This window comes from Homalodisca vitripennis, chromosome X, assembly GCF_021130785.1.
Source record: "Homalodisca vitripennis isolate AUS2020 chromosome X, UT_GWSS_2.1, whole genome shotgun sequence".
In the NCBI taxonomy this organism is placed as follows: Eukaryota; Metazoa; Arthropoda; class Insecta; order Hemiptera; family Cicadellidae; genus Homalodisca; species Homalodisca vitripennis.
Window position 1 is genome coordinate 44,035,178 of NC_060215.1, and position 23,364 is coordinate 44,058,541.

The 23,364-nt window shown below is 36.1% G+C and overlaps 1 protein-coding gene across 1 annotated transcript in view; it reads left to right on the forward strand.

The window, feature by feature from the left end:
* LOC124368980 (synaptic vesicle glycoprotein 2B-like) overlaps positions 1 to 23,035 on the forward strand; it is a 36,378-nt gene extending 13,343 nt beyond the window's left edge. Inside the window, exons 8-11 of the mRNA XM_046826567.1 lie at positions 250 to 512; positions 2,104 to 2,263; positions 12,338 to 12,465; positions 22,798 to 23,035. Coding sequence (XP_046682523.1) covers positions 250 to 512; positions 2,104 to 2,263; positions 12,338 to 12,465; positions 22,798 to 22,877 — 631 coding nt within the window. The 3' untranslated portion in view covers positions 22,878 to 23,035. The remainder of the gene's footprint in view (positions 1 to 249; positions 513 to 2,103; positions 2,264 to 12,337; positions 12,466 to 22,797) is intronic.
* The last annotated feature ends 329 nt before the right edge of the window (positions 23,036 to 23,364 follow it).

A 23,364-nucleotide genomic window follows, 5' to 3' on the forward strand; every position in this document is an offset into this window, starting at 1 on the left:
ACTGACAAGTCTATCTGGACTAAATATAGACAAATATTTTCATGAAACTGGTTTTTTTCACTCAGTCGATTCAAAATTCGGTTTTTAAACAGAAAAAGAATTAAAACTTTTGGACTATTGGAATACTTTATCCTATGTAGTATGGATATGAGGTGAATAATATATTTAAAATAACATTTTTGTATTATTAATTGACTATTAAAACCAAGATAAAGATGTGTTTATTGTTGGAAATCATTATTGTTACAGTGTAAACTCAATATTTTTATGGCTGCCTGAGGTGACAAATCGGATAGCACAGTTCAAGCAGGAGCATCAGGGCAGTTTCTATATTTGTGAGATGGTGACAAGAGACTCTGTTAATGCCACTGCAGAAGCAAACACTGCTGAATGTACAGCAACAATAAATACAGCTGTTTTTGTACCCAATGTCCTCATATCATTGGTACAGCCTGTTGTAATGCTGATTGCAAGTGTTATTGTACCCTGTTTCGACAGAAGACTGGTATTAGGTAAGAACCTAGATGATTTGTAGTAACCATGATTTGTACTAGCTTTATCATAGCTTTTCCTTATTTTTATTTCCATAGGTAAATAAAAACCTAATAAGTTCCAGATATGTGAAGGTGTCACTTACTGAAGTTGTGAAATTTCAAAGTATTTAGAATCATCAACAATTATGATCCAAGAAGCTCCAAATGTAATTGCTATTTTAGTATTACTTTTCTTGGAAAAATACTTTATTCTGCACTTTCTAGAGTGAAAATAACTGTGCGCTTTCACTAAACAAACTAGACTGAAATAATAATATTTTCTTGCTCCCTGACACCTCCTTGGGCTATTGATGTTGTAACGATTCCCATAGCTTATGGTTAAATTCTTAGAGCCAGTTAAATCACACGTTCACACAAGATTTGAATCAACTTTGACGACTCAGTGCCACTGTGGGACACGGCTCAGATTGAATTCCACTATTTTACCACTTCTTTCGACAAGTCTTACTCTCTAGTGGCAATATTCTAAACTATTACTGTTGCTCCACTATATGGAGGCTGTTATTCCACTATTTTTCTGTGTAATAACGTTTTAATTTAATTTAATTTTAATTACTCCAGTGCTGTTTATAAAACCAACTACAACTAAATCTGACCTCTAAAGTTTTTCAAAATCTATTTTGTTTGCAAGGATGTAACCAGGAAAACATTTAGGGGGACCAAGACAATATTGGGAGGCCTCCCCGGAATCATTCAAAGTGTTGAAACTTTTAAATTCAAGAAGCAAAATAATGAATTTTGTTCAAAGTTTTTAAATCTTTCAATAGGTTGTATTGACGATTGTTCATAATCGTGGAGGCATTGCTTTAGTAGGCTGTGTAGGAATAATAATTGAATTGACTTATGTAGTAATGTAATTACAACAAGGATGCTTTTGTTATCTGCAAAACACAGTATACAAATCCTCATTGAGAAATAATAATATGTAAAAGAGTTTTTACAAAAGTAAAATTTTTCCTGACTTCTGAGCCACCGTATCTAATACTTGCTCTGGAACTGATATTTTCCCTTAGTGGTCAGAAAGTAAGGCAAGTACAGTCAACTCCTCATTTCCCATTTTGTTCCTTAAAAACTTCTTGACCTGTTTCAATGTTGAGAATGATCTTTCAGCAGTACATGACAGTAATACTGAATTATTTAAATAATATTAATTGTTTGATAAAAATAATTGAAAGATATTGAAAATTTTGGAGGAGACTCTGGATCCCTTATACCCCTCACTGGCTACGCCCTTGGTTGTTTGTTTCAAAAGACTTCATTTTGAGATGTTAAGTCAGTAGCTCATTCACCAAAACTTTGAATACTATGTCAGGAAAGGTATAGGGAAATAATTAAAAAATCAAAGTTGTACTACCTCACAGTATTTAAAAATATATAGACTGCAAATGAAATCAATCTATCAATAATACAAATCAACAGTGCAATTTTATACTTATGAATGTGTCACCCATGGGTCATAAAAATCAGTATTTTTTAATAATTTTATTGGGTTTAGTCAATGTAGCCCTTACAATGTTATACCTATCTTCAAATTTCTGTTCTGTTTCAGGTGTTCTTGTCATTTGTTGCAGTGGTATGGCATTCCTTATCACTTGGGTTCCAGTCGCCGCCATTATTATTATTTTGCTTGGTGGCATCCCCATCCTATCTGGGATTTGCTATAATGTACTCACTGGTATCATCATTGAGTTATTCCCCACCTATATCAGGTATTGTAGAACTACTACAGTTTCCTCGTAAAACCATAAGTAGTAACTTCCTTCAACCTGTTCTCTTTTAGGAAATAAATCATTCATTGTGATGTACAATATAATTAAAACTATTTTGTGTGCACTGATGATGCATATCATTCTCTCTTTCTGTTCTAATCAATTTAAGGGGGAAAGGGGAGCTTTGGAAAACTTAATGATTCTATTTCCAAAAAGCTAACTTTTAGGTTTAGTAGCTTAAAAATTATGTAAAGAACAATTTTTATTTAATTCAGCAAAAAAAAGCAAATTTATGATATCATGCTCCTGTTTCTTGGAGAGCAGGAAAATGGAGTTAAAGAGCTAACTCTATAGCTTTATGTTAGATAGATTAATGAATAAGTAATTAGAAGTCTGGAAAACATATCAACAAGACATTTTAGATGTAATTTGCAGAAAAGTAGTAACAAATTGTGTATTTAAACTCCTTCAAATAATGAATGATGGCAATGGTGGGTGATGGCTTGTTGGACCATGAAAATGGAAAAAACTTAATTTCAATTTCTTGTTTTAAGTGGTCAATCCTGCAAATTTTCAGGCTTTTGTATAAAAATAACGATTTTGGCCTTATTATTTAAAGTCGTGATTCTGCATTTGTTCATATTGTTGACTTAAATAGTCATGGTAGAATCGACACGATTTAGTAGATGCGCGTGAACATTAAAATGAAATGTTGTGTATAAAATAACGCGTGTAGACTAAAAAAATACTTAATCGGTAAGCAATCGGGCATCGATGGATGTCCGAGACTGCCGATAGCTGAGCGGTCTAAGACGTCAGATTTTGGATCTGAGTTAAGATATGGCAGGTTCAAATCCTACCTGTGACCGTAACACTTTTTATCATTACCATTGACCTTGTACTGTATCGACTTTCCTCCTTGTCCTGTTTGACAAGATCCTCGCACAGGCCAGTGGCTCATGAGGATGGGCAGAATAAAGCTTAAACGGAGATCGTTTCTCTTAAAAATACAAATATTAATAGTAGAAAGATTGCTGAACCTCCCAATAGTTCAGAATAAATATCAGGAGCTACTAGAGATACACATTTAGCTATTCGGCGATGATATACAATGTCACTTATATGCAAAGGAAACTGCATTTTGAAGTATTTGTGAAGGAGCACAAGCATTGTCTATTAAAACTATCAGCATTCAAAAATACAGGCGAAGACGGAAGACACATTTTACGGACATCACATTTTATGGTCATCTCATTTTAGGACTAGACTATCTGTTGTATTGACGTTAATGTCCGTCATTTTCAATTAGTGGCTTAAAAGGGGATCGGCCTGTCCTTAAAGTATGTTCTTTACCGACATATCTAATAAGTTGTTATTAACAAATGCATTAGGTTTATTTGAGAGCTGTATATTAAAAACTAGTGTAAAAATAATTCGAAATTAACAGTTCCCGCTGTTTCTGCGCGGAACTGAAATTAAAATTGAAATAAAGTGCAAAGTGTGGTGGGAATCATTTGGCATTTCGTTTGGTATTTGCCTGTATTCCTGTTTGATAATAACGGACATTTGAGGGACTGAGATAAATAACAATATTTATCTCAATTAATTACTACTACTAGTTTATTACTAGTTTAGAAAATACAATTTTTCTAAACTAGTAATACATGTAGTTTACTGTACAATGCAAATATCGTTGAAGAGACACCTTTTAATATTATATGCATAAGCATGTTAATAATTAATTACTGTAATGTGGCTGTTAGTTGTCAAGATTAGTTTTATTCAACCAATTGTTAGGTTGCATGTTCCGGAAACAGGCACTTCAACACGCTGACGCTTCTACACTTGGTTTATGCTGCCCTGATACAGTGCGCGGCTAGTTTTCTAGGTAGCTGTGAAATTAGCGTACGGTAATCTATAAAACAACAATTGTAGCGCTCGCACGCTTAGGTGGAACACTGAGGAACTAAGGCAAGAAATGACTTGCATTATGACATCATTATGACGTCACTATGACATCATTACGACGTCATTATGGCATCATTACGACGTCAATATGACATCATTCTGGCGCCACTCCTACGTTGACTACAACTCTCTTCTGAGTGCCCAATACATCAGTGCCGTATATAACAGTCTAAAAAGGGGGGCTAACCAGGGGCCCTCCCCTCATTGGAAAATTTTTGTTTTTAACGCTCTAAAGCCAATCTGATGAGTGGTTTGCTTATTTTAATATTGAATCGGCCGCATTATCTTTGTGGGAGTGAAAGGAGCAGTTTTTAATTATTAATTCGTAATGAATTATTCTCATGCTTAAGACCTATTGTGCAGTTTATTCAAAATATAAGTATCTAACTAAACATTTTTTCGTGTAGTTACATCTAATTGTAAAATTATATTTTTAGGTATATTAAACAAAATGTAAGATATACGAGGAGTATTTGGAGTAATAAAAAGTAATAGAATTGCACAGGAAGTCCCGCAGCAAATGTGCAACTCCTTTGATGTCCCGGGGATTTTACCGTTCGTATGTGGAAGGACACTTTTTAGCACATAACGGGGTACTTTCCTAGGATAATGTTTATTCCAATGTTAGTTATGGAATTCTAACATAAAGAAAATTGTATAGATATAGGCTAACAAATACAAGATGCAGCAAACGGAAAGAATATTGAAACTTTATCGTGTCCTTTTATAAAAAACTATATAATGTTTATACGCTCTAGCCTGGGATTCTTCATTAAATGAGCTCAATGGGTCTGGGCGTAGATACGCAAGAAGTTTTAGGGGTTTTTAGGTGAAAGCAAGAGATTATATTTGGAGGCATGGCGGAAATGGTAATAAGAAGAGCGCTAGTCCGTTGAACGTAAACTACGACCTTGGCATTGTAAACCTTTAGTACTGCAAAGTGTATGCATGGTTATATTTATAAGACGAAGACACACTTAGCGCTTTAAAGAATAATAATCATAGAAGTGTGAGCGCTTTTTACACCTATCGTAAAAAATAAAGTGTTCTACACAAAGCCCCGTTCTCATCGTGTGTAACATGAAACACAAATATTAAAATAATTTATTGGGTATTAAAATTTGTTACTTCGAAATTCAGATACTCTTATTCGTGATCAAAAGCGAAAACATTGAAACTAGCCTTGTCCTTGTTTACATTGCGAATGTGCACAACCGCACAACCGCATCGTTTGGACGATTTCGGTTGAAGCTTGGGGGGGGGGGGTTTCTTGTTGAAACATTTTTAACATAATACGAGTCGTCTAGCTTGACCCCTAGTGTCATCTCCCTTGCCAACACCAACCACATCTCAACAAGCCAAGTGGAGAAAGCGCTGGTCTTTGGAGGTATAGAGAGTCCATATTAGTTAATTTAAATCGAATTTAAATTTGGAGACGAATCTATGTTGCGTTGGGGTTGAGTTACTTAGTAATAATTGGGTAATACGGGAGGTCCCATTTTACGTAAATTTACACTAGAACAAATTAGTCGATTTCAAATAGTTCTAAATTATTCTTAGACTACGCTCTTTTACTTAAATCTTAAATAGTTCTAGTATCTCTAGTTCTGTATTGCTTAGAATATAACCAATATTTTCTTGCAACATTTTTAATAGCATTTATAACTTTCCAGTATAACGCTTAATCACCTATTTTTTATTAAAAAAGAAGTACCTATTTATCATTTTCAAATAAAGTTACTTAAATTAAAATATTTACTAAATTAACAATTAATTTTAGTAAATTCTCAAAGTAATCTAATAAACAGATTGTGTAGTTGCCATTAAAAGAAAAGTTTTGCATTTGATATTCAAACCCTTATAAAATGGGTTTGAAAAATCACAAATTAAAAGCAAATGTATGAAATGAACGTTAAACGTTATGATGAACCCCAAATGTTCACTTATTAAATAGATTTACTGGTAACTGTAGTTTTTAAATGCATAATAATGTGCATTAATCTGTCATGTAGGTGGGACTTTCTCCTATACTTATATAACGTTTTAAAACTCTCCGTACTTCTCATATGTCTTCTTTTTTTATTACATATCACTTAAAAAAGAAACAGAGATTATAACGAAATGTATAGGCCAATGTATTTGTTATTTATATTTTGATTAAAATGTAATAGGCTTTAATCATAAGAACGGGTTACGCTCATACTTCTACTTCCACAGAGTAGATGAAGCAGTTTCATTATCAACAATACTTAATAAACAGTTTGAACTTAATTAATAATACAATACACATTGAATTCTAATATAATCATCTTTTAAAGTATTACAGGTTTATTACTCTTTTACCCGACTACCACAGTAGCTGTCTTCTAAACGTCTTGAAGAAAAAAAAGAGAATGTTTATTATTTACGTTTTTACGTTATTAGTTTTTACGAGTTACGATAAATAAAAACTATTGATATTAATATAGAGGCCAGGTGTAATCGCTATGAATAGTAAGAGCGACAATCGTGATGGTTGTTCTACCTTGTGTTGTGGCACCAATAATATTTGACTACATACAAGGTATAAGCAGTTTTCAATGGCATTATGTCAATGTATGTAAAGTATATTATCATCAAATCTATTATTAAATATATATTGCAACTCGTACATCCCCACATCCTTAGTAGAGGGTAGAGCACAAAATATAATGTAATCCTGGTTTGGACTCCTAGTGCAAGTCCAAAAGCCTTTAAAGTTAGTTGAGCCACCTTAATCAACTAAACTGAGATAGGAGTTACCGAACCAAATCAGCCACTGATATTTAGTTGCAATTAATTGTTCCCAAGTTCAGTAGTTCAGGCTGTTATTAGTGTATATTGAAGGTCTCTGCTCTCCTAATACTCTAACGTCTGTCACTGAATATTGTCAGTCTGCCGCACTCTCACTCGCAGCGTCTGCGATAACCAGCCTCCTATATTCATACATCCTGCCTACTTCTGAACTCCTGATACTCTCTCGATTGAATAATGTATTTTTGCGCACTTTCTTTTTTCATTGTACGGATCTAGTGCAACCGGATTGAGGTTTCATTTCTTGAAGTAAGCAATAAGTCGAAATCTATTTTTCTCAGTTGAAAAAATGTTAATATTCAAGGTAAGTCGAATATAAACAGAAAAACTTAAATAATATAATATTATATATATATATATATATATATATATATACAGGGTGAATATAAAGTTGATTTTGATGTGAATATTTCTTAATTTCTTGAAATCAATTCTCAAAAAAAAAAAAAAAAAAAAAAAAAATAAAAAATTCTCCAAATAAATCACTGGATGAATAACTTTCTAAATCACTCTGTGCCATTTTTTAATTTCAAAAATTAAGAAATATTCACATCAAAATCAACTGGACTATCCTCAGTATACATAACCTCAATGTAAATAAATCGTCAGAACACAATAAGCAGTATGAGTCAGCTGATGCATTATTATTTATAATAGACAGTAGAGCTGACACCAACAGCTGATCATGCAGCTGGAACATTGTCACTTTCGTATCTTTCGTATCTTCATGACGTGGTGTAAAATTGTTTTGGTAATACTGGCTATTATTTCGGATTAGGAAAGAGATAGCAATCTCTGGTTTTCACTACTATTTAAGTTTTTTCATGCTCTTTAAAATGAGGGGTCACTTGATAGGGGTTTACATTTGAAATTTTTGGGTTGCCCCCAAAATTTCGCATTTTTGGGGGACAAAAAAATTTTTCAATGTCATAAAATGAAACTTCCTTTCCACATTGCACCACTACCCAAAGGATATCTCCTTATATTACCTATAGAAGAAAATAGAGGGGGGGGGTCCTGACTTTATATTCACCCTGTATATAAAGACATTTTTAAGTTAAGAAAAATAATATTTTCTTCACTGCTGAAAAAGTTAACATTTAAAAATAAACTATCTTTAAAATGGTGTGAATTTTAAGCGTTTTGACAGAAGAAACCAAATTATATCCCAAATGAAGAACCTAGATAAAACCTATTAAAAACTCAATTTTTGTACTGGAAAACACAAATACCGAATGTTAATTATAAACCATTAGTATTAACAGTTAATCGTATTTTAAACAATTTATTACACCAAGACACTAAAACCTAAGCTACTGAACTGCTTCAGTTCACCACCCATTTCCAGATGTGGGACGGTAAGACGGATTACTCCAATTCACAACTATACAAGTGCCACGGCTCACATGGCTGCCTCGTTCCACCTGGAATAGTTCAGATAGCTTCCTCAGAGAACACGAGTCGTAATTATTCTCAGCATCCGAGACGTAAGACTAAAATCATTACGACCTCTGGACTTTAAGACATCCAAATAACATGGCTTTGACAGAAAGTGTGAAGTAAAAAAAGTCTGATAACTGATACGTAAGACTGATACTTATTATTAACGTTACTCTCTAAGACATCCAAAATACCATGCCTTTGAAAAAGGTATCAGATCAGAAATATCTGACAACTGAGACGTAAGACCACCTCATTAAAAATTCTATGCTCTTACACCTTCAAATATCACGCTACGTGCACGATGAAAAGACGAAACGCAAATATTGAACCCCCGGGGCAGTGACAGTCCCAAGGAATGGTTATCTCGAAACTTAGCCACCTTTGTTGTATGTAAACTACTGAATGCAATAACTCCACGAGATACCAGTGTTAATTATATACAGGTCGTTGCCTCTTTTGGATTACAAATCGGATTTATGTCGTACGAGGACCAGACACTGGCACCTGTGGCACTGTCCAAACAGTATCAGATAAATGTCTAGTAATAAGAAAGTAATAAACATGCAGTCCTAATTCCACCTGCTTGCTTTATTTGGAATAAAACTTACCATTTCAATAGTTAATTAAAAGCTTGATTAAGAGGGACTGCCAGTGAAACGTTCCATTGTCTTTCTTTCTGGTTACTTCGATATGATTTGTGAAGTTAACTCAATAAGAAAAATCAATAACCCTTTTACAGTATCAAGGCATTTTGAATAAGCACCAGAAAGAAAAGTGGGAGGAAAATAGGCTACTAAGAATGATTCAAACCTCATATTAAACCAAAGTGGTACTTAAATTAGTATTTGAAATTATTGGCTCATTTTAAGTAAAAATTGGTTATTAGCGGTTCCAGCAGTTATTCATAAAATAATTGCCTTCACGAAAGTTGCATTTAAACGTGATTAGGAACTCAAGTTTTAAGGTAGTGTACTTGATTTTTGGTCGAAATAATCATTTTTGAATTTTTAAACACAATTTTAATCACAGCCCTTTAACCGATTGGCCTAGCTGTTGTTTTAAATGCTGTACGATACAACTAACAATTAATTAAATTGACCGAAATTACAGCATTCTATTGAAATATTTGGAGTTTTTATTAGGAGAGTTGGAACTAATCTTGGTTTTCATATTCTTTTCCAGAATTAAACTTACGAAAAATTGAGAACTTGAGAACATTATTTAATTAAGTTTACAATTTAGTTTATATATATTCTTTGTTTGTTAACAAATACTATTTTAACATGTTTTATTTATTACTTTACAGAAACTATACATAAATATCAAATATACATATATTATTAAATAACATAATTATTATATGTATGAAACCGAAGATTTGAAATCTAATGCGAAAAATAAATTTATTTTCCAAGCATTTTCGTCTGTATCACTATACCGACTGTCTAATAACCATAGTCCAGCCTTGGTTTAGGTATTATTATTATCAATGTTCACCACAAATAAAAGAAATAGCGCACTAACTAAACAAACACAACTCTATTTGTCCGTGTTTGTTGATGTTTATATCAAACTGATCTCTCCCTTCCAATTATTTTATTTTTTCATATTTTGTGTGTTACTCTGTTGCCAAAACGGTAAATAAAAAATTCTGATGTGGTAACAGAATCACTTTAACGATGAAGTAACTGTCGTTATTATAATCGGCAATTTGTATTGTTCAGTGTAAATTCTGTGTAAGACAGCATAAAAGAATAACCAAATAAATAGCTATTTTAGTCGACTTTTACTTAAAAATACAACGTAAACTGTCAACAGTGCTTTTGACTGTGATCTAGCGGTAAACTGTGAACTACGACACATAAACGTTAGATAGAATACATTTTGCTTAGTTACCAAGACAGTGTATATAGAAAATAGGAACACAACGGAAAATTGTCTATACCAATTGGTTAAGCTAGATTTTCTGAAGAGAGGTAAAATAGAATTGTGTTAGTATGCCACGAGGTGTGGTAGATATCTAAATAGAAACTATTGAGGATATGAATACGTACTCTGTAAAGTTGTTCACGAAAGATGACTGAAAAGAATGACATGTTTTAGTTATAAAAAAATTAATTTCCTCTTAGAAATGTCATTAAAAATATGTTCTTTTCTTAAACTATAATTTACCGCCACCACCGAAGAAGTCAAATGTCGGTCATAACCAGAAGATTTTTATATTATTAAAGTTCTTTTTAAGAATTACCGTTAAAGTCTGTAATGTACCTGTATCAACTACCTTTTTGAAGTTTTACATTATCCTTACCAATTTGGACGTCCGATATATAGAAGTATTTGTCCACCATATCAACATAGTGAGAGACTGTCTTAAAATAGGTTTTAAGATATTTTGGTCAGTATACAGAAGTGGCTATCCAGCACACCAATTCTGATCAAACATTTCACTGATTAAAAGTCCGATTGAAATTTTCTGAAGAGCTTATTTTAGACTCTCGTTAAAATAATTCAATAAGCTCTCAACAGCGCACAGGTATGGTTAAAAATATAAATTCTATTACTTAAGAATTCTATTACTTACTCTTTCTCAAGGTTATGTCTGACAGTAGCTTAATTCGTATTTTTAACATATATTCAGAGGCTTTATTTGAAAGCATTAGAGAAGTAAAAGTGGAACAAGAGCTACAGTACTGTCGTCAGTAAAGTAATAAAACTATTGCAAAATCTATTTTCTTTATGTTTGTAATGACCCCATGATATTTATAGTAACATACATTGTACGTAAAGTCAACAGTTAACTTTAATTGTAAATGCTTTACAATAATATTCTGGCAAAACCCATGAATAGTATGGAGAACAATTGAATTGGTGGCGACTGATGGAACATTACAAACAGCAGCGTGAGGGTTAGAGATGAAAGTAGCCCATAACTTTGCCGTCTAGCATGTATTAGCTGAAGTGCAGACTGAATGACTGCTGTCATAACTAAAGATGATTTCGATTAGTTGCAGAGCGGTGGGGGTGGAAGTGACATAGAGCGATATGTTATGTTGTCATACAACGGTGGCAAGCTGATCTAACAATGGCACTGAAACTGAATTAGCGCAACCTCGCCATACAAATGAATTGACTATGACTAGTTCATTATCAGTACCCAACGGTGCTGTCGGGTGTCCTTTTAGCACTTAATATTAAGAACCCCTTACTCGTACTTGATCAGTTTTTGAGTTAAACGTGTGATTGCCTTTCGAAAACTTTTAGTTTCTCGAATAGGTCCTCAAATAAAACCGCACTTGTTCTGTATATTAAAACTGCAGTTCATGCACTGGAACAGAAAGATGATTGATTGTTGTTTGATATTGTTTTATGATCCCGCTCTTATGTGTAGTAGCTGGCAACTGAGTCTCATGTTTTTATGAGAGGGGAAATACTATGCAGGATCTAATACTTCACTCATTATTGTATAATCTTTGTTGGCTTGAAGTTTAGTATTCTCAGCACATAATGTGATATACTCTCTAACCTCTGTTTCTCGCAGAACCATAGCAGTTTCTCTGAACATGATCTGTGGTAGGCTGGGTAGCCCAACTGTTCATCCAGCTGATAGACTTGCACTGTTCTCTTTTGTTCAAACTTATTTCTGGATTTATGCTATGTGAGTACCTGACGTCTGTTGCAGAGCCACGGCAGTTTCGCTGAACATGATCTGTGGTAGGCTGGGTGGCATCACGGGCTCCCAACTGTTCAGCCAGCTGATAGACTTGCACTGTTCTCTTTTGTTCAAACTTATTTCTGGATTTATGCTATGTGAGTACCTGACGTCTGTTGCAGAGCCATGGCAGTTTCGCTGAACATGATCTGTGGTAGGCTGGGTGGCATCACGGGCTCCCAACTGTTCAGCCAGCTGATAGACTTGCACTGTTCTCTTTTGTTCAAACTTATTTCTGGATTTATGCTGTGTGAGTACCTGACGTCTTGTTTTGAATGGATCTTGAATGATCTATAACGGTTTCATATTCAATCATAGAACTAGAAACTCATTATTAAAACATTGGAGATAAATGTGATAGCGGGAGACGTATTTTATATAGTGTACCGTACTTAACATTAAACTATTACTAACAAATACTATGTAATTTCTGAGAGTTACAGTTATTGATTAACTTACGGTTGGTTAAAGTTTTTGGGTATCATCATTCCCGAAATTTGAAAAGCTATTTAAATGCACGGATATGCTGTATCTTGCACTATGAACCGAAATCTCAAATAGCTGTTTAATTGCGTGGATATTCTTTATCCTGCACTGTGCATCGAAATCTGAAATAACTATCTACCTGCGTGGATATGCTGAATACTTAAATGTGAATTACTAGAATTGAAAAAAAAAAAATATTTAGAGAAAAACAAATAGCAAGAGATGAGCAAGGGGTATTAATTCAATGATTTACTGAATACTCTATGCGTCATTCATATTTAATTAAATAGATATTGCCAAAACATCAAATCGCAAAATTCATTCGGGGTACTTTTGTGGAAATAAAATTACGAAACAAAATTTCATTAAAGTCAACTCGATTGTGAAATTTAAAACGCACATTGTATTAAATGTAAATTTAAACCACATGGTTTAAGTCACTTTATTTACTTAGCATTAATTAATTCAGATTTATCTCCGAACATCTAGGACAACAGGGGCCAAAATATATATGTTATTTAAATATTAAAACTTGTTATTGAAAAATTACAACACATATTCAAGAGGAAATTAAAATAAAGGGAGCCTTTAAAATCGTTATAAAGTAAAATAAAGGAAAAGTAAAATGTGAGTCACATATTCTAAATATGTGATAGTGTCAATAGTTAGTGTTAAGACATGAAAATTTGCCCAAATCAAATACCTACTTTCTAAACGTTTCTTTAACTTTTAAAGGTTTTCATTACTATATAAAATTGTACAATATTAAGTGTAAAAATGCGTGTTAAAAATGTACCCACACTCACAGACAAACATTTCCATATTATATTACCCTTATACTATTAGTGCCCGGTAATAGATATTGCTACATGACAAACACTCAAACTGCAATCAGTAACGGGGCTCTGGCAGTGTAAGGGTGAAGTGGGGTATTAAATTAAGTACAGTCAATACTCTAGTGAAATGTCTGTATTCATAGCTACAGTATTGTGAACATTGAATAACGTCACTTATTATTAAGTCTAATTATAATAAACCAATGTTACAATACAATATGCTGGGAGTTGTAACTCCTAGAAAAACTATATTTTTGTTTTTGAAATTTCCAATGTCCTTTTTTTTTTTTTTTTTTTTTTTTTTTTTTAACAGAGGGCCAGGTTTCCTAGGCCTGGTAGTTGCCTCTTCAGCCATCCGGCTTATTGTGCACCCTCTCCCAGGTTTAAGCTGTATCAAATCCCAGGCCTTTACAAAACCATGAGATCTTCTGAACAATGCCTTCCTGTTCCAACCCCTCTTCCGTATGCATAAGAACACCTAGGGATCTTGAGCGTTTGCTCTGTAATGCCGGACATTCAAATATGACGTGCTTGGCTGTTTCGTCAGCCTCGCCACATTTTCCTGCACAGTGTTTCCTGAACTGGAATACCTATTCTGTTTCAGGTGACTTCGGAATATCCCAATGACCTGTAATAAAACCAGTCACCTTTCTGATCTCCGTTCTACTCATTCTAAGGGCATCTGCTGCAATGTTTCCTTGATGGGTCCTTGAGCATCCGCTTTGCCTGTACATTCCCCTCAGTGTTTCTCCAATGTTGTAGGTGTTTGTTAGCCATCCACTTGGTAACTGATCTACGTGCTAAGTTTATATGAGACCCCACAACGTTGGTTCAGGACCGGTAAGAAGACGGTTGGCTCCCAAGTTAGCGCAACCGTCTGCCCCTTCATTTCCTGTGATTCCTCTATGTCCAGGCACCCAAGTTAGAATAACTTTATTGGTTTTCGCCAGCAATTTCAAGACCTTATGGCATTCCCAGACTGCCTTCGAATTACAGTCATGGTTGGCCAAGGGCTGCAGAGCAGCCTGCTGTCCGAGTTAATGTAGATGTTTTTTTTGCCTTTTGTTAGCCCCTTTCCACATTAATTCTTGCACATTCTGCAAGGGCTGTAACTTCAGCCTGAAAGACAGTTGCCAGTTTACCTAGGCTAAAGCTTAAGTTAACCCTCGGTCTGGCTCCCCAGACCCCTGCCCCCAGTACCCTTCAGAGTCTTTGACCCGTCCGTGTACCAGGTTAGAGCCTTCTTCATGTAGTCAGGCTCACCTTTTTGACATTCCTTCCTCTCAACAATGTTGACTTGAAATGGTTTTTCCCAGTCCGTAACCTTTGCCATTCTGTCAGACATCATTTCTAGAATATCCCAGTTTGAGAATGTCAACGATCTTGGAGTGCTTACTAGCATGGTGATAATGCCAGTTCCCATTGCACTTCAGTCTGTAGGCAGCCATCCTAGCCTCTCCTATGACGAATATGTCTAGGGGTGGGAGGTTTAGCACTACTTCCATAGCAGCGGTTGGTGTTCCTCTCATGGCACCCGTTGTCCCCAAGCAATGCCAACCGCTGTACCTTTGACAGGTTTTTTGCGGCAGTCACCTGTTGGACTTTTGGCCACCATACCACTGAGCCATACACCATCATTGGCCTAATGACTCTGGTGTACAGCCAGTGTGACATGTCGGGTCTAAGCCCCCATGTGCATCCTACTGCACGTCTCACCATCATCAATGTAGTCTGAGATCGTCTGATTATGTATTCCATATGACAATTCCAGGTGAGTTTATCATCCAGTTTGACACCTAGATATTTGAACTCCCTGCTTAACTGTATCTGGCCCCCACATAGACTGGCTGTGTGATTTCCAGTTTCCTTCTTCTTGTAAATGGTATCATGACGGTCTTCGAAGGATTTACTACAAGTCCTTCTTCGTCACACCATCGCTCCACAATGGCCAGTGCTCTCTGCATCATTTCCAGACACGTTACCATATGCTTACCTCTTATGAGTTATAACAACATCATCTGCATAGCCTTGAGCATACATACCCTGTTCATTCAGAGTCCAGAGTAAGTCATCCACAAACTATGTTCCACAGGCTTGGTGATAATACACCTCCTTGTGGACATCCTCGCTGCGTTTTGACCTCTCTTGTGATTCCGCACAGAGATGCCTGTGCTCTTCTGCTCTTAAGCATGTTACTTATCCACCTAACAACAGTTTCCTCCGTACCCCTGGATGTAAGCTTAGACACTATAGAGTGAGTACTCGTATTATCAAAAGCTCCTTCTATGTCCAGGAAAACACTGCTAAAAGCTATTTCCTTTTGTTCAATAGCTTGCTCAATCTTGCCAACCAGACAGTGTAGGGCTGTTTCACAAGATTTACCTTTCTGATAGGCATGTTGATTTGGATGTAAGGGACGATTGATGAGGACTGTGTCCCTTAAATGCCTATCCAGAAACCTTCTCCATGGTCTTGACAAAGAAGGATGTTAGGCTTATTGGTCTATAAGCCTTTGCAACCTCATAGGAGGGTTTGCCTGGCTTCGGGATAAATATAACCCTAGAGGTCCTCCAAGATGGAGGGTATGACTCCTGTCGCTAGACTAGTTCTAAAAACAGTCGTAGGAGCAGGGGTATCACCAAGTCCCCACTCTCCTGCAGTAAAGCGGGAAAAAATGCCATCGGTACCTGGTGATTTGAACGGCTTAAAAGACTCCAAGGCCCGTTTTATCCCTAAGTAGTTGATGACAGTCTTTGCACAGTTCCAGTCCCACCTTAGACGAGCTATCTCTAGGTTCTCGCCGCCATTCACTAACAACTGTTTCACTGGTTTGAAACGATCCTGGGAAGTGTGTATTCAGTAAACACTGAAGAGTCTCCTCAGGATCCTTGGTGTGAGTCCCATCTTCCCTAAGTATAGTACCCACCGCATTTGTGGGGCTTCGAGCTAGGACTTTTTGGAGTTTTGCGCAGTCAGGAGCCTTATCAATACTCTGACAGAATTCTCTCCACGAGTTTCTCTTAGCTCTTCTCACCTCTTTATTGTACTCTGTTAGAGCAGCAGAGTACCTATCCCAGTTCCCCTGCACGTTTGCATGTATTATATGCTCTGCGAAGGTTTTTCCTCAAGGTTTCCAGCCCCTGGTTCCACCAACATGCTTTTTTCCTTGAGTTTTTCTCAATCACGGGGCAGGCTTTGTGGTACGAATTCTATCATGGCGTTTTTCAAAGAGTTCGCCATGTCCTCGACCCCTTGCCCCTGATACCCATTTTCCCTTACTAGATTGTTTTTTAGCTCTGCATTGAAAGCTACCCAATCTGTTTTTCTTTGGGTTTCTATAGGTCTCCTTTATTTTATACGACCTCATGTCAAAGGAGATATACTTATGATCTGAAGCAGATGCTTCATCAAGCACACTCCAGTTTTAAAACTTTAGTTGCAATAAAAGTTGCTAGTCAGAGTTATATCTAAGACCTCTTCTCTTACCCCTGTACCTCTTCTTTGTACAAAAGTAGGTTTACAGCCTTGATTCATAATAAACTAAGTTAGATTCTACTATGAAATTCAAGAGGCACTCACACCCCGATTGTTGATGTTGCTGCTCCCCCAAGCGGTGTGGTGGGCCATTCGCGTCACAACCGACAATCAGGTGCCTCCGCGTAAGGGTTCCGAACTCCACAAACCGCCTCATCTCCGCAGTTGGCGGTGGTTCTGGAGAATCGTATGGGAGGTAAACTGATGCAAACAGGATTCTGATGTTGCCCATCACCTGTCTGCAAGTGAACCTCTGTCACGGCTGTGTCTCTAGAACACATTTGTGCCATTTTTAGTGATTTGATTTTGTTACTGACATATATACATTGCTCTAGGGTTGTTACTGCCAGAATCATATATCAAAATTACCTTTAGCGGTGCTCATCCCCATCACACGGCTGCCAATGGTCCATGGTTCTTGGATCAGGACCACGCCTATGTCGTCAGCCAGGATCTTCTGGCAGAGTGTTGCCGTAGCTGCTCTGCTGTTGGTGTAAGTTTATCTGGAGCACCGCTGTCATCCACTATTGATCATTACCTCCCTGCAGCTTGAAGGTGATCCTGTCACTGCCCAAAAATGGGCGCATCGCCAGAGTCTTCAGCTTCTTCAGGGAGTCTTCGTCCACATGAAGGACCAGGAATTCGCCGTTGGTACTAGATTTCCCTCCAACAGCAGTCCATTGATCCGTGTCAAGGTCATTCTGGTTTTTGAGGGCTTCGAACAGCTCTTGCTTGCTGTCCACCTCGATGTCCTTAGGGATAAAAGTGGATACTTTAAACATCCTTACCAGACTTTTAGCTGGGCCCATTTTCAAGCTGAACCCCTTCGAAAGGACTCAGCTCCTGGACCTGCTTCTCTAGCCACACCTTTGTTTCTGTGGTTAACACAGCCGACCACTATCGCTCCACCTTCAACATGACAGCTGGACATCCTAACGTTTTTGCCCTTAAAGGCGCGTTTGCCCAGCACTTTTCTTAGGTTGTTGGCTTCTTCCGTCGATAGCTTCACTTCTGGGTGTTCGAGCCGGACAATAGCCAGCTTCTCCACAGAGATCCTTTCGGCATATGTTTTCGGGTGTCTTCTTAGTGACACCTCCATCATGCCCCTTCCTTCTTTTCTCCCCTCCCTTTGCTTGTTCTTCAGGTGTCAGCTGCGATCGCTGCCTCTTCACACCTGAATAGCTTGGGGTTTGTTGTTTTTGGGCTGGTGCGGAATGAGTTTTCCCTTGCTCTGAGGCCCCAACAACAACCAAGTTCCCTTTTGAGGAACCGGCTTCGTTGTTTGGTTTCATCAGAGCTCGGTTTTTCTCTTCCCACCTCTTTCTGCCTTTCTTTCCGGGGGATTATCGGCTCACCTCTAGCGATAGCCTCTTCTATCCTCCGCTTTCGTAGTTCGCCTCTCGAGAGCCGCTTCTTTTTTGGCTCTTCCGGCCGAACTTCGCCCTTCTGACAAGAGAAGTCTGTCTTCCTCCATTGGGGGTCATCTCAGACACTCTTAGTTTGTTCAATCGGTAGCTCTTCTGGTTGAGTTTCGCTTACCTCTTGAGTTTCAGTTTTGGTTTTGTTTTGGTTTGGTTCATTCTCCATTCTGATCCCCACGAGAACCGGGTTTTTGCGGTCCATCTTCCCAGTGACCCGATTAGGAAGATAAGGGTAATTACGACTGGGTGTCCCCTGGTTCCCAGAAGGCTCCGTTGTAGACACTGAATATACCCCCAGTGCCACGAGACTCTCAGCACGGGGTCGGCATAACACCTTAGTCTGGGGTTGTTGGTAAAGTAGGGGTGGGACCATCAGGAAAGGAAGGGACAGGTAGCTACTCTCAATTTCAGGGCCAAAACTAAGAGGGGGAAAAGATTTTCTACCCTTGGTCACTGGAATAGTGACAAGGGAAGGTGGCTTCCTCCCCTTGCCCTGCCCACTCCCTTAGAAGTTGCAGCACAAGACGGGGATGGTACATCACCACGATCCCATCTGGGACAGTGGCTGATGCCGATGAGGATGCCATTCCCCCACGGGCATTCCAATGTCCTACTACGATAAACTTTCACATACATGTGCCTCATGGCCTCATCAGAAAAAAAAGTGTTTCATGCAAATAATCCACCCATAGAGGTTGAAATAGGTTTAAAATCTCTAAAAGAACTATATTTGTGTTTCTCAACTTCCCACTGTCCTAGGAAGATGAAAATTTACTCACAAGTTCCTCATCGTATGAATAAAAAAAACAAAAACATGTTCATGAAGATCCTCCAAAGGAATTAAAATTTAATATAAATGCAGGCTCTAGATAAGTATATTTTATTTTTAACTTCTTTTTTAAAGGAAGGTGAAGTTTGAAATACATTTTTTATTATATCCTACATAGGTTACCGGCACCTAATTCAGACCGTAGCCAAAAAACAGTTGCTTTTTGACGAAAATACACTTTCAGACCAACGTATTATATAATACATTAATAGGGGCTTAATAGGGCAAATAACTTGGACCGAAAGCATAGTAGAGTATTTGGAATGCAAGTTTACGCTTTTCGACCGAGAAAGATATTTCAGACCTATAAACGAATATTTTTTTTTGTTAGGGGTAACAACACAAACTCTACTAAGCCTCGAAATATCTTAGACAGGAATTAAATTATGATGACGGGGAGTAATTGCTTTTTGACCAGAGTAGTTTTTCATACCAACCTATTATATAAGTTCTTAATCGAGGCAACTATGAAAACGCTACTAAAGCACCGGAATTTGATTACAATGTCCAAAAGTACACGCTTTTTGACTGATGGAAACTTTTCATACTAACGTATGTATATATTTTCTTGATCAGGGCAATAATACAAACGCTGCTAGGGCACCAGGAATAATATAGACCGGAATTTGATTACAATGTCCAAAAGTACACGCTTTTTGACTGATGGAAACTTTTCATACTAACGTATGTATATATTTTCTTGATCAGGGCAATAATACAAACGCTGCTAGGGCACCAGGAATAATATAGACCGGAATTTGATTACAATGTCCAAAAGTACACGCTTTTTGACTGATGGAAACTTTTCATACTAACGTATGTATATATTTTCTTGATCAGGGCAATAATACAAACGCTGCTAGGGCACCAGGAATAATATAGACCGGAATTTGATTACAATGTCCAAAAGTACACGCTTTTTGACTGATGGAAACTTTTCATACTAACGTATGTATATATTTTCTTGATCAGGGCAATAATACAAACGCTACTAAAGCACCGGAATTTGATTACAATGTCCAAAAGTACACGCTTTTTGACTGATGGAAACTTTTCATACTAACGTATGTATATATTTTCTTGATCAGGGCAATAATACAAACGCTACTAAAGCACCGGAATTTGATTACAATGTCCAAAAGTACACGCTTTTTGACTGATGGAAACTTTTCATACTAACGTATGTATATATTTTCTTGATCAGGGCAATAATACAAACGCTGCTAGGGAACCAGGAATAATATAGACCGGAAGATGATTACAGAGGCCGAAAGTAGACAATTTTGACTGGAGCAGGCTTTTCAGAACGAGTATTTATGTGTTTTTAATAGAGCCAACAAGGCAAACTTTACTACAGCTGTATTACATGTGAAATAAAATTTAAAAAAAAATGCTCCTTCACACAAACAAGAGCCAGTGGCTATTTGTTTTAGCCTCTCAGATATGAGCACTGAAATAATACGTCCACTCCCAAATCAAAATACTATAGAGTTCCATCAAATTACAGTATAAGTGCTTTCACTAAGATTACTTCGACAGGCTTAGTATTACTCAATTGTGTCCTAAAATATTGCAAGTGTTATTGAAATGTTTGGAGCCATTCATTAAAATATTACGGAATGTTGAAAAAATTCATATATTTTATTGGAACTTAAAAATTACTTGTTATTCAATAGGAAATTGCGTTAAAAGCCGCGGGTGTCTGCTAGAAGATTAATAAAGCATTATTCAAACTGCATCTAAAATTTTTCAACTTTTAAATTTTTAGCTGATTAAGATTTTGTATTAAATTGCCAGAATTGTTATTTATTTGTATCTTAGGAGTTTTTGAATGACTTAAGCCGATGATGCTACGAACCATTTCTTTGTTTATTTCTGATATTTATTTAGTAATCTTATTTTTTCCAACCATTGCTTCAAAAATAGAAATGTACGTAAACGGAAAAGTTAATTTCTGAGAAGTATCGTTTTGAGTGGATAAGCATTCAAAGAGTTCTTGTTCGATTTAGCACCATACACACATATGTACCCCATATTTTATGAGGGATGGGATAATAATCTGCTTTAATGATCCATAACAATACCATTTGTTCTTAGAAAGAATAAGCTTGAATTTAGAGTTACCAAAATATAATCACTCGAAAATTTCAAATAAGTTAAAATAAATTAATAGCCACAAAAGTTGAACTCAATCCAATCACAATCACTCAATCCAACACTCAAACTCAATTTGAACTTAATCGATCACAATATTTTAATTAACTTGCTTTCTAATCTAATTTTCATCCTGAATTGGATATAAATACTTCATTTCATTTCAGGGTGCTTTCGATAGTTTGAAATTAAAGTGGTGTATTCCTAGGGATGGTTCATTTAAGGTTTATATATATATATATATATATATATATATATATATATATATATAGTATTTTGTTTAAAGGTAATGTGATCTGAGTTGAAATAGCTCTACCCTGCCAATAGGTTATGATGGAAATAATGAAAATAATGTAATAAGAATATTAACAAATCAATTAATCCAGCAATACAGAATTTGCTTGTTAAAAATTAAATTTTTACTTTATGCTTTTGTTGAATTTCGTAAAAATGTCTATCTAATAATGTTATTGCTTTAATGGGGGTTTGTTAATGATAAAAATTATTTCTATACTTTGGACTGGATGACACTGTATAAATCTAAAACATCCAATCCAAACACACAACAAACAATAACTAATCAACAGCCAAACAGCCAATCTGGATCACTGTGTAAGTCTAAATGTATTAATTTAGAAATGTCTTAAAGATAGCCTAGTCTCGTCTGCAAAAATTTTTAATCTCATTACCACCACTTCCTTCAACTTATCTCAGAGTTCTAAGAAACCGTACTCCACTTTGTGATCTTCTTTATCAGGAACTGAAGATACAGGTGATAATAATTCATTTTCTGAGTCAACCATGATCAGACTTACAGCAAAATAATTTTTTTGTTATTATACAGCCGAAACAGCGTTTTCAAGCAAATATTTCAAAATGGTTCGACACTTCTATTAATAATATTTTACTTAAAAATTTTAGTTTTTAAAACTCTTCAATAACTTCAATTACTTCTATTCAATGTACTTTATCAATACGGTTTGTCTGCATCATTGGTTTAAAAAAGACACATAGATTCACGAAAAACGATAGTATAACACCTTGTCAAAACAGTCGCTTAGTTTTATAGATATTACGTGTTTCGAGACAGGTGTTTAATTATTAGTTGTTTAAAACGTTGGTTATCGAATTTGTAAAACACTCAACTCACATTTGACAAAATATAAGAATTAAGTTGGACAGACACAAAGTGGAAGGGTTACCACACACGCACAAACTTAAGCAAGAACAGTTTAAACAGAGTGTAACATAAGAGTAAGGTAAAACAATATTGATAAAACGATAATGACTAGTTCAGATTGTCATATTTCTGTATTTTACAGCCTGTGCTGTTGTTCCATTCTTTTTCAAATTGAAGAAAGAGCCGCCTGAAGAACCTTCTGAAAGAGAAAATCGCACCTAGATCGCTGCAGTCTGTGATATGAACAACACATCCTGGGATCTAGGATTAGGGGCTCAAGTGGGGTCTCAAGTAATAAAATTATCAAATTAAGTTGGAGAGTATTGAAACAAACTGAATGTAATATTGTTTTTAGAATGAATAAAATTCTTGCAAAATCCTTTATGTGTTGTCATTGCTTTGTTATTTATTCCTGCAAATATATTTTAATATCTGATAAAATTTAATTATTTAGTTGTACATAACAATAATGTTTGATAACTATGTCTAACACAGATGTCAGGATTGTGCAATTCAAGAAAATAAGGAGTTAAAATATGATTAAATTTGCATTGAGCGGACCGTTTCTTGTGAGAGGACCATCTGTTTCTTGATACAAACAGGAACCGTGGATTCTCCACAGGGTTTGCTAAAGAATACTTGAAGCACAGTTTCGCGGTAATGGCGCAATACGAGATGGCGCATTGTTGAAACATAAGGGAAAGCGGGT